Source organism: Tachysurus fulvidraco, chromosome 1 (genome assembly GCF_022655615.1).
Source record: "Tachysurus fulvidraco isolate hzauxx_2018 chromosome 1, HZAU_PFXX_2.0, whole genome shotgun sequence".
Taxonomy (NCBI): Eukaryota; Metazoa; Chordata; class Actinopteri; order Siluriformes; family Bagridae; genus Tachysurus; species Tachysurus fulvidraco.
Genome location: NC_062518.1, coordinates 8,762,058 through 8,774,076, shown reverse-complemented (window position 1 = coordinate 8,774,076; position 12,019 = coordinate 8,762,058). Strand labels below are relative to the sequence as shown.

At 38.8% G+C, this 12,019-nt stretch overlaps 1 protein-coding gene across 5 annotated transcripts; it reads right to left on the bottom strand.

Annotated features, from left to right (window-relative positions):
* Positions 1–2,489: 2,489 nt before the first annotated feature.
* On the bottom strand, positions 2,490–6,501 carry slc25a44b (solute carrier family 25 member 44b). 5 transcript variants are annotated; one of them, XR_007137854.1, is made up of 5 exons: positions 6,346–6,501; positions 4,516–5,190; positions 3,876–3,894; positions 3,630–3,757; positions 2,490–3,225 (listed from the first exon to the last, which is right to left on the bottom strand). XR_007137854.1 is itself a non-coding variant. In XM_027137203.2 (4 exons), the coding sequence occupies exons 2-4, from the start codon at positions 5,144–5,146 to the stop codon at positions 3,034–3,036; spliced, it is 951 nt and encodes a 316-aa protein (XP_026993004.1). In that variant the 5' UTR covers positions 5,147–5,190; positions 6,346–6,501; the 3' UTR covers positions 2,490–3,033. The 5 variants fall into 5 exon arrangements, 2 of the variants coding, with proteins under 2 accessions (XP_026993004.1, XP_026993006.1); XR_007137853.1 differs by having other exon boundaries at positions 3,630–3,752; XR_007137858.1 differs by lacking the exon at positions 3,876–3,894 and having other exon boundaries at positions 3,630–3,752.
* Positions 6,502–12,019: the final 5,518 nt, after the last annotated feature.

The following is a 12,019-nucleotide window of genomic DNA, read 5'->3' as shown; positions in this document are numbered from 1 at the left end:
GTTGGGTTTTCCTTATTGCTTTCTCATAAACCTACATGTTAAATTTCATCTTATTAACTACTAGAGAGAAATGGGCGGTTGAGAAGCGAGTGTTTGTAGCTGCAATAATGTAAGTGAACTTGTATTTGCAGATGTTCCATAAAAATTAAGGAAATTGTCAGCATTGGAAATGTGCTGTTTTACAAGAGGGTCAAGACACCTCAGCACATCCTGTAGTTGGAAAATAATTTTTAATACAACACATACACTTTGTCCTTGATTATTGTCTTTATTAAACTGTGGGTATATAAGATGTATTGTATTAGTATGAATACTAAATGTATTTGGATGCCGTTTTGAGGTGTACAAGCATTTAGCCACAACCTTCCTCACCTGCCAGACCTCAGCTGGATGAGACAAACACAATCTTTAGATTGAACCACAACCCTGTCACTGACTAATGGAGGACATCCATCACCCATGTAACTCCAGAAGAAGAGACCTGACCTTCTGTGTCAACCCTTATCCCCTATAATATCACACTTATTAAGTGTGTGTGCTCTTAGGGCATCTGGTACAACTGTTGCCCTGTGTTTAGTCATTTATAATGCTTGTGGGTGTATAGATTAAGCCCTGGGCTTTCCAGCGTGCAGGACCTCTAACTACACATTGATTTGATGGAAAGTGGTAATGTTTCTCTCTATCATTTATCTGTGCTGACCTTTAGCTAATCACCGACCAAAGCATCAGACTTTCCCATCACTCATTCAATACAGTCACATTTATCCTGCAGTTGTTTACACACAAAAAGAACCTTAAAGTGTGTTGTACAAACAGTTGTTGGTAGTTAGTGATATTTTTGCTATTACTTATAGTATGTTACAGTGTTAAGATTATAGTGTATATGGTTTCATTTGAAATTCCATTGTTCAAGCAAGAGTACATTTACTTCTTATCTTTTTTTTAAAATTAATTTATTTAATGCACGGGTACTTTTGGCAAGCTTCAGCTATGAGAGAAAAGAAATGAAAATTAACTGTGTGCAAAAAGGGTTTAGTGCAAGTCTAAGCGTTTTCACTACCTAGCGTTCCTTCCATCTATGGTTTTATTACATTTTAAACACTATTAGCATCACAGACATATCTATAAGAAAAAAAATAATGTGTGGAGTGTTGCTACCTCCGGTTCTATCCAAAGCTCAGGTTCTGTGTGGTATTTATGTGCATATTCTCCTCATGTTCATGTAGTTTCTCCAGGTTCCTCCTGCTATTAAGTTCCTGTAACTCACTTGGCTCCACCATCACCCTCATTCTAGAACGAATTTAGAGTTTGAGATCTAAAGCGACTGGGTAAGTACTTAAATATGTGTGTTTAATAAATAAATTTGATGAATTACTTGTATATTCATTAATTTATCTTCAGTATAGTGCTATATCCTCATCAGGGTGGGTCCCGTTCCTATTACAGAAACAATGGGTGCAAGGAGAAATCTATTTAGTCTCACCAATTCACCATCACCTTGTTTTGGGAGATGGGAAGACATTGGAGAAGCAAATCCATGCAGACGTTGGGAGAACATTATATATCCTCCCCTTCCATTTTTTTCTATACTGTGTGTGTCATTGTGCATTAGATGAGAAAGAAACACATGGCCCTTTCTTTGTCTGAGATCCAAGGATGAAGCATTTTTCGAACAGACTGGCACTATATCCACACAATGAGGTGTGCGGATTTGAGGAAGCTCACTTCCCTGCTTTCCCACAGAGCACTAAATCAGAGCAGAGTGAAAGTTCATTCAGTTGGCTAAGGCAATTTCATAAAACAGCACCACAGGAGTCTGTGCAGTTCAGAATATGAAGCTGCAGTCGTGTGTGTGAGTGAGTGGGTGGTGGAAAAAGATGTTTTTCTATCAGTTGTGGCGAGAAGACCTTTGATGTGTAGTTGTGTATTTATGCATTTAGAAGAGACAATATAACTCATTAAATATATTCAAATAAGCCTTTTTATATATATAATTTATACAGGAGGGAAAATTATTCAAATTTGTCATTTTAAAAATTAATACCAACTTAAATAGGTTTTAATGATGTGCTGCACCAGCGTGATTACACATTATTACTGAGGTATTGAGTGTGTAATAAGTAGTTAAGATTGGATTATAAATGGATTGGCTGCAATTTAAAAAGTGCAGTCCATGCGCCCTCTAGTGGATATTCATAAAATTGTTACTACATCCAGAAACAATTTTTTATACATTCTTTGATAGAAACACTGAATAAATACTGACTGTAAATATTACAGCTGTATTTAACTGGAATAATATTATCTTTACTTTGTTATGCTTTGTTTAGTGTAACAGTAGTTTAATAGATAAAGATCTAAAACACTAATAACATGGTTGGTCCCATAACCCGAGCCCTAGACCCTCAGCTCCTCGGATGTATGCTTGGGTTATATTCTGCCTCGTGTTTTATCTAATTTAATTAAAACTGAGTGACACTGAAAGGAACCTTTTGACAGATTGCATCTTTATACTGAATTTTTAGAGCATTACAATCACACTGCATATTTTCTTACTCATTCTGTGCAAGCAGTACACTTTATCCTGTTTTAAAAATAAATGTCACTCTTTCCATGATTAGAAATTAGAATTTTAAAATGAGATGTCGTCTGAACATTATTCAGTGCAGCACTTAACACAAAGTGTCAAAGGACAAGTAGCAAGGAATTCTGAAACAAACGTAACCCCACGGAAATAAACAACAACAAAAAAAAACTAGTTAGTAACAAAAATAAATTAACACATTAAAATGCCTATGTTTCCAATAAAATATTTTTACAGTTTTTAAGAAAGCAGAGTTCCTCACAAACTATAACAGCATTTCAATTACAGTAATGACAAATAAAAACAAATAATAATAATAAAAACACCCTTTACCACCAATTTTAAAATGACATCAACACACAAAAAAGCCATGAGACAACATGTTTAAAAGAAAAAATCTAAAATGGACTTTGTCTAAGGACGTCACTGATCAGACATCAACAGCTCCTTCACCAGTGCCTGGAATCAACCAGCTCTGGACGAAGGCTCAGTTTTTTCAGAGTTTCGTAGCCGAGAACCATAACTATAGCTGTAGGAGTGGAGGATATGATGCGGGCAGAAAGACCCTTGGTCATCCCCCAGAATCCTTCTTCTCTGAGCAGCTCCTTGAATGTCTCAATGACTGATGTCCTGCCTTCAACCTGTCAATGCAGACACGGGGTATTCATTTAATACTCACAAATATAATAATGACAAATTCAGCAGTTGACGTGTCATGCTACAGAGAATCACTGGACCATAATCAAGGTCTTTAATCCTCAGCAGATCAGCTTTAAGGCTGAACTGTACTCTGCATCAATTGTTTATAGGATTTGTCTGTAAATTCAGCAAATTCTTAACTGCTAAAAATGACCAATCCCACAACAGATCCTTTTTTTATAAAATAATTCTATAATGATTATAATATGTATATCTGTGGCTTTATCTGAATTAAACTCACAGCCTCCATTTAATCCACACTTCAGTCAATTTTTCACATTAAATCCTACAGACTAGTAGCTGGAGCTATGTTTAAAACAAAAAACACTTAAGAAAAGTAGAATACCTGAACTCTGGCTCGTACGACATCCATCGGATTGGTGACAGTGGATGAAGTGGCAGCTGCTAGTGGTCCAGCCATGGCTTGCAGTACTAAATGTGGGCAGTCACTCGGTGCCATTTTGGAGAGCTGTTCTGTGGAAATGCAGAAAGTACATTATATTCTGGGGTACACCGATATCTCCTTCTGCCTTTTCAGTATGATATGGACAAACACTGCGAGATGGTGTGAAAATGCTGTTTGTTATCCTACCGCCTATTTTCTCCTTCAGCTTACGACATGCGTAAAATGAGACAAGACAAATAACATTGCTTTACAAACCCTCACACACAATCATAACAAATATGGATGCGGTTAAATAGACATCTAATGCATTCCTGATAAAGCTTGGAAGACCTGTCTGATGCAGGTTCTCAGGCTTGAAGGCAGACTGAACTCTCCTTAAAGATCTCTTATTAAATAAATATCGACTGACTTTCATGATTACAAAACTGAAAGATGTCTGGAACATGCCCTTCCTCTCTGCAGCGTGTAAAAAGAATGTTGGCTGCACTTTCTGTCGGCATAAGTACAAGCTGGTGTGAAACCCTCATTATGGTTATGACTGATATATCACATGCTTAAAAGGTTATTGCTTCAGGGCAAAGGTGTGGACTTGTAACTACATTACACACCAATAAGAGAATACAGTTCTTGTAAAAGGAGAGTAAAAAAAAGTGGATGCAACTCTGGTTCTAAATTAAATCAAAAGCTTGAAATGTTTTTGATTGTATTGATTTTTTTTAAATCATTATTGATTATGTGGCTCTTCCCATTTTAAACAATCAAACCATCTCAGCTACATGAAACCTCATTCATCAAAACCTATTCAGTTTTAGCAGTTCAAACTCACCAGCATAAAAGTGGTAAAAAGGCCACCAGACTGCGCTGTTGGGTATGTATGTGAGAAGAGATGCCACATATCCTCTGTAAAACCCACGGAACCCATCAGCTGCAAATATCTGACCTATAATGTCTCTTGTCTGTCCAAAGCTAACACTTTGCTTTGCTCCACATGTCGCATTTGATTTCACTTTAAAGCGTGTCAGATGCTGCCCTTCACCCTGCATCATGAGCTGCTGAGAGATCACGTCGATGGGGACTGTTATACTCTGGGCAACAAGAGATGCTGACCCTCCTGCCACCAGCGACTTTACAGTGTTGTCCTTGGAGTACTTGGAGACGTACTTCCTTACCACCTCATACGTCGTGATATAAGCCTGCCCTGATATGAGCGTAAAGGTGTTCACCATGAAGCCTCTGTAAAATCCTCTAATCCCCTCAGCGCTCAGGATTTTCCGGAAGGCGTCATAGGTGCCGCTATATAGAGTTTTTCCCTTCTGAACTTGCAGCCTGGTGCGGATGAGCATGGCAGGGTAGACCGTAGCACGGATAGTCATGGTCATAAAGACACCGAAAGAGTAGAACTTGCGCTTGTCCAAGTCCTCCCATTCTATGATTTGGATGTTCCTCTTCTGCTGCATGGCTTCTGCCTGGAGCGCCAAGCGATGGCCTCAGGCCCGTCCACCTGGGGGAAATGATTTTTGTCATTTATTCCATTTTACTGTGACCCTTAATATGTTTTAAAAAAAAAAGGTGATGTTCAATTCTCTAATCTGTTCAGTCAGAAAGTGTCGCGTTGTTTTCTTAACATCCGTCTTGACAATAGTGCAAACTGTAATTCAGATAATTGTTTCATTGTTTTAATGCTTCTATAGTACATCAGAAATCATTCTCGATCCAAGGCTAAGCATTAAAGCACTTTGACAACTGAGGTGTTGTCAATTAACAAAGATGTTACACAATATCACAAAAAACTGTAAACAATAAATATGTTTTTTGAATCTTGAATTGTTTTTTTAATGTATATGCTTTTGTGTTCTTCAAATCTGATACTCATATATGCTTAACATTAATATATGCTTCACATACCTTACTTACTGTGCTAAACAGTTTTAGTTAACTCTCTCATACAAAAACCACCCAATGCATCTGTCCATACTTAGACCATGCTAACTTATTACTACGAACCACAATAGCTACAGTGTTAATAATAATAATAATAATAATAATAATAATAATAATAATAATAATAAAAATATTAGAAAAGCAGAAAAGCTTATGTATCTCATGCTAGCAACATTAATAGTATTTCTAGCCTTTTTACTGCTGTGTGCTAAAAAGTACAGAAAATAATATACACTTTCTGCTGTATCCTAGCTGGTATATTGCCCCAAATTTGTAAACCTGTTTTAAAATGTCTACATTGATAATTCGTCTCCAGAATTCTTGTCTTCGTAACTAACATTAGCTGTCTGACAAGCTAGCAATAATGCAGAATTAGCATAGCACCCTGCTAGCAAACCCTGTAGTAAAGGGAACAAGGACACATGAGCATAGCAATAACACCTAACACGAAGCTAGCCTAAAAAACAAAAACAACTGTCTGTACATCCTTACATCTTTTTTTTTCCAACACACGCAGAAATAATTAAATCCATGCAGATATTAGCAGGGACATGTGTTCTTAGCTTGTAGCTAAATCAGAGCTAGCTATGTGTGTATATATCATGAGTGGGAGACAGAAACTAGCTAGCTAACATGACAGCTAAAACCTGATCCTGACTTAGTGGCTAATTCCTTTAGACTTGCACCATTGCACATTCACAGAAAAAGTTCTTACCTTGCAGCAAACTAGGTTAACTAAACCACATTCGAGTGTTTACAACTAACCTGCCCATTTGAGTTTGTATAACGACTCAACAGAGCAGGAAACGGTCACAGCCTCAGAATAAAGTTCACATGGCTGTGTCCTAAATCACTACCTACTAAATAAGTGCACTATATAGTGTACTAAGTAATACATTTGGGACGCGCCTCAAAAAAAATGGGAAAGAAAGTGGTTTTGTAAAATTCTGTGGGTGTTGATTTTGCATCTGTTGAACAAAAAAAATGGTCAAAATACATATCTTTTCTCATCATTATTCACATTTATAAGATGCAAGAATGGTCCAATAGGAATAACAAGAATCAGAATCAGAATCAGAATCAAAATCATGTTGACACACACAAGGAATTTGGTTCCAGCTGTTTATTATAAGAATACTAAGTTGGGTTACCTTGTATGGCGAGTAATACGGTTAGAATACAGTTTTAATACGGTTAATACCGTTTGAATACGGTTTCACGGAGTAGAAATCGGCTAAAGGCATTCCTGAGCTACTGGAATCGCTAAAATGGTGTCTCAGTACTGTGAACACAGCATCTACAGTGGGAGTTACCATTCTGTTGCTCAGCCAGACCTTTATACTCTAATGTCCCTGGCCCTCCCCCATTACGTCTTCAACCTTATCAGATTCTACCACTTCATTTTTGTTTAAGTACACTTGCATCAGTTCTTCCCACTCCAACATGGAACACTTATCTGTACCATGGATTTAACATCAGGGTATTACAACATTCCTTTACATGAGGAGGATAAGAAATATACAGCTTTCAGTTCTCCCCTTGGTTTACATAAGTACAACCGGTTGCCGCAAGATCTTTGCAACAGTCCTGCTACATTCATGAGAATGATGTTGACTATTTTCGGTGATCAAAATTTCACGAGTTTGCTCTGTTCCCTGGATGATCTGTTAGTTTTTGGTAAGACCGAGGAAGAAAGTTTACAGAGACTGGAGTTGGTGTTTCAGGTCTCCGAGATCACAACTTGAAACTTTCACCCTCCAAGTGTAGGTTTTTGCATAAATCAGTCAAATTCTTGGGTCACGTTATTTCGCAGGACGGAGTGGCTAGTGATCCTATGAAGGTAGAGGATACTGTAAGTGTGTCAGAGAAAGACTTGATGGAAGTTGATGGTGTTACCCCGTCTGTGGGAAAAATGAGGTCATTTCTGGGCATGGTCGTATACTATCAACATTTCACTGAAAATTGTTCCATGATTGCGAAGCCTCTTTTTCAGTTAATGACCGGTCAGGAGAAACCTAGAAAGGGGAGGGGTGCAATAAAAAGGTTGGGGAGCGGTCCGGAAACTCACTCCTAATGACTGGACTGAGGAATGCAGAGGCGCGTTCAAGAATCTCAAGACTGTGCTGGTAGATCAGGTCCTACTTGCTCACCCAGACTTTTCAAATCCATTTTTACTGTCAGTAGATGCTTCGACTAGTGGACTTGGGACTGTACTATCCCAGGTTCAGGAGGGTCATGCAATTGCAAGGCCAATCGTCTTTGCATCAAAGTCGCTCAATCACGCTCAATCTAAGTATCCAGCTCATAGGCTCAAATTTTTGGCTATGAAATGGGCCATTTGCGATAAATTCAGTCATTGTCTTCGCGGGCACAGGTTTACGGTTTGGACGGATAACAACCCGCTCAAGTATATCTTGATATAATCCGAGACTGGATGCCTGCGAACAGAGATGGGTTGTGAAACTGGCCCCTTATGAATTTGACATAACATACATACCTGGATCGAAAAACGTTGTAGCCGATGCGTTGAGTAGTGAGCCTTTTGCTGCTTCCAGGATTTTACACAAGCTGAGATTCTTTGTGGAGCGAGCTAGACGTCCCTCTAGGAGAGAAATTGCTAATGAGTCAAAAGAAACTGTACGGATACTCAGACAGTGGGGCAAATTTACATTCAGGTTAGGTATACTTTACCGTGTGTCTATCCTGTAACCAAGACTAAATCTTACCAGTTTGTTGTGCCAGCAGCTTTAAGGGATTTGGTCCTAAAAGGAGTGCATGATGACGCTGGTCATCAGGGCCAGCACCGCACTCTTTGGCTTGCGAGGCAGAGATACTACTGGAACTCTATGGAGAAAGACGTGAAACTGTATGTGTCGCAATGCAAGAGATGTGTGTTAAGCAAAACTCCTGAGCCACAGGCTAGAGCACCACTAGTATCCATAATGACAACAGCACCACTAGAGTTGGTTTGTATTGATTTCTGGACGGAAGAGAATGTCAATAACAAGTCAGTTGATGTGTTGGTAATAACCGACCATTTCACAAGGCTTGCATGTGCGTATATTTGCCCAAATCAAACTGCAAAGTCTGTTGTCCGTGTTCTGTGGAACAATTTATTTTATATATACGGTTTCCCAGCCCGAATCCATTCTGAGCAGGGTGCAAACTTTGAAAGCTCGCTGATCGCACAATTGTTGAATTTGTTGTTTCCAAATCTCACACCACACCGTACCAGCCTATGGGTAATGGTCAAACTGAAAGGTTCAATCGTACTCTTGGTGACATGATCAGGTCCTTGCCTCAAGGTCTAAGGCTAATTGGCCTCAGATGTTGAACACACTGACCCTTTCTTACAATTGTACCAGGTATGAGACTACTGGCTACCCACCATTCTTTCTGATGTTTCATCGTACCCCGAGATTGCCAGTAGATGTTCTGTTTGAGAGTGTAATCTTGGATGGGGGGACTGTTGATGTGAGTAAATATGTCCAGTTTCTGGGGAAGGATTTAAGGGAGGCAATGTCACTTGCACAACAAAATGCACATCAGCAGCAAAACAAACAGGCTGAACATTATAATCACAAATGCAAGGGTCATTCATTAGAGTTGGGTGATAGAGTCCTGCTGGCAAACAAAGGGGAATAAGGAAAAAGAAAATCAGCAGATCGTTGGGAGAGCATGGTGTACATTGTTGTGAGTAAGAACTGTTCTTTGAACACATACAAGATTCGCCATCCTGTTAATGGTCGTGTCAGAACTGTACATCGGAATCTGCTAATGCCTGTAAATTTTTTACCATTGCCTGCTTGGGGGGATTCAGTGAATTCAGAATGTGACTTGAGTTCAATTTGTGATTCATCAAGTGCTGACCTCCAGAAGAGTGACATAACTTCTCAGTGGATTGCTGACTTAGGTGCAGTTGCAGGGAGGGAGAATGATGAACTGAGTGATGTAATTCACAGTAGTGAACATGAGACTTGTGACCTTGAAGTGGAGCAACACAGTGTCAAGACATTTCTGAAAACATGTCCAGTACTTCATTGTCTGCGTACAGTGCACCGAACGATAAGACATTGTTTATATCAGATGTGCAGAATGTAGACTCTGTATCTCAAACTGTCATGCCTCATGTCTGTGATGTTTCTGCTGTTGTGAGTGAGATACCTATGGGTTCATCTCAAGATACTACACATTCTTGTCACAATGCAATTGAATCTGGTGAACAGCAGAGACCAAGAACAAGATTTGGTAGATTGATTAAACCTGTTCGTAGATTGATACGTCAACTCAAAGAGTTTGTCCTGCTCTGGAGGTTTAACTTTTTTTATGTATTCCTTTTGTTGTTTTTGAGGATATTTGATGGAATGGGCCTGCGTTAATTTGATGGGTAAAATAACCTTCTATGGCCAACTCACGAGTTTGCTTAAGAAAATAAGCATGCAGTGTGACTATTGGTGTATGTCATTACTGAAACTGTGTATATGGCATGGTTTTTTAGAGTGTTAGATTGGGGATTAGCTACCGTCGGTCTATCTTAATCTTTGATGAGATAGCTTCTAAGCTGTACAACCTAAGGTGGTTTGTTTAAATGACTACGCTGATATGTCGAGATGCTGGGTTTTCCAATAATCTTGTGTAAAACAGTGGGGGTGAATGTGGCGAGTGTAATGTTGTTACACTAGATTATTTAAATTATTATTAATTAATTGCGCTAACACAAGGCTTTTATTTTGAAATTCATGTTAGACGAGATGGCGCGGTGATGAATGGTCACGTGACCACTAGCAAACTATTATTATTTTTATTTCTTTTTCTACAAATATAATTTTTATTTCTTTATTGGTTTTGTTTTCTCTCCTTTTTGAAAATGTTCACCTTTTAAAAATGTTTATTAAGAATTGTGTAAGTGGTCATGTGCAAGCGTGAGGGTGGAGCTGACGTAATTTCCTGTGTGCGCTTTCTTTCACAGGAGTTCAACGCGCTGAGAGGCGCTTCTCGATCAGACGTGATCCTTATACTGCCTGATGGTGTCTGTTATGTTTAATACAGATGAGAGATCCTGAGAGGCCAAAAGTAAACCATTTGACAACTGCATCATGGTGTGACGTCTCTTTAATTCTAAAAATACACAACGCAGAAGAAAACCCACGACACTTGCATTTATGTCTCCGTACTCTTTTATAGGTTCTCACAATTTGTTCCACATTTGTGGAATTCTCCTTTACTTTAGCCACAAATCATGGCTCACTGTCTCTGTCGACTTTCATGTTCATATTCTTGCTGCTGGGTTCTTCAGTTGCTTCCACTGTCTAATGTCTATTGTCTAAAATTATGCAGGTAGATGGATTGTTTGTGCTTAGATTGTTGAAGTCTGGACGTTTGCTGGCATCCATCTCCTACCTTGCAGTCAGTATACCCAAGATAGGCTGTGTATCCCTCACAATCGTAAACAGGATAGAGGGCATACTGAAGAAAACTGAAATGAATTAGAACTAGAAGTACAACTATAACTAGAAGAAGAAAAAGAAGAAGAGGAGGAGGAGGAGGAAGAAGCCGCCTTTATTATTTACATATACATTATAGCAAAGTGCAATAATTTTTGTTGACATACCTCAGTTTTCCCAGGAAGTTGGAGTCAGAGGGCAGGGAGGGACTTGCTCAAGGGCCCAACAGTGGCGGCTTGACTGTTGAGCCTGAATTTTGGCTAATACCTTCATAAGTTAACAAAATGTTAGAAATAAATGAAACAAACTTATGGACAGAAATAAACAGATATCTTGACTAGTGGACATTGAATGTCATAATCTAGCTGAAACAGCAGATGGTGCTGCAAAATACTTCACTGTCCAACATGAGACATAGTATTGTATGTATTAATTTAGTGCATCCTGAACATGCAATAAGCTGTTCGTCTGCAGAAAAGCCTGCAGAAAAAAAATAATGAAGGTATTTCATGTGACTCGTTGGCATTTATTTATACACATTTTGAAGCACTACATATTTGTTATATGTCACTTGGCATTTTTGATAAACCCTCTATGGAACAAACTACAGCATCCAAGTTCACTATGAGGTTACACTACAACCACATTTGATACGGCTGTAGTTACAACATAAACCATTTGGCACGAGTAATTAAGGTCTTAACAGACATTCTGATTAAAGTCAGCTGTCACCAACAGCACAACCACACATTATGCTTTAGACTGTAAAACCCCCTCTATTATTCAGGGTCTCCATGTTCTCCCAAACTATGTCCAAGCCAAGAATCCACCGCAATGGAATTTGTGTTGTCGGCCTCATTACTGTACTTCACACACTATAAAACCTCTATGTCTTTGAACTTTTCTGTTTCCAAAGTCTGTAGTGCATTTCTTCTGGCTGATTCA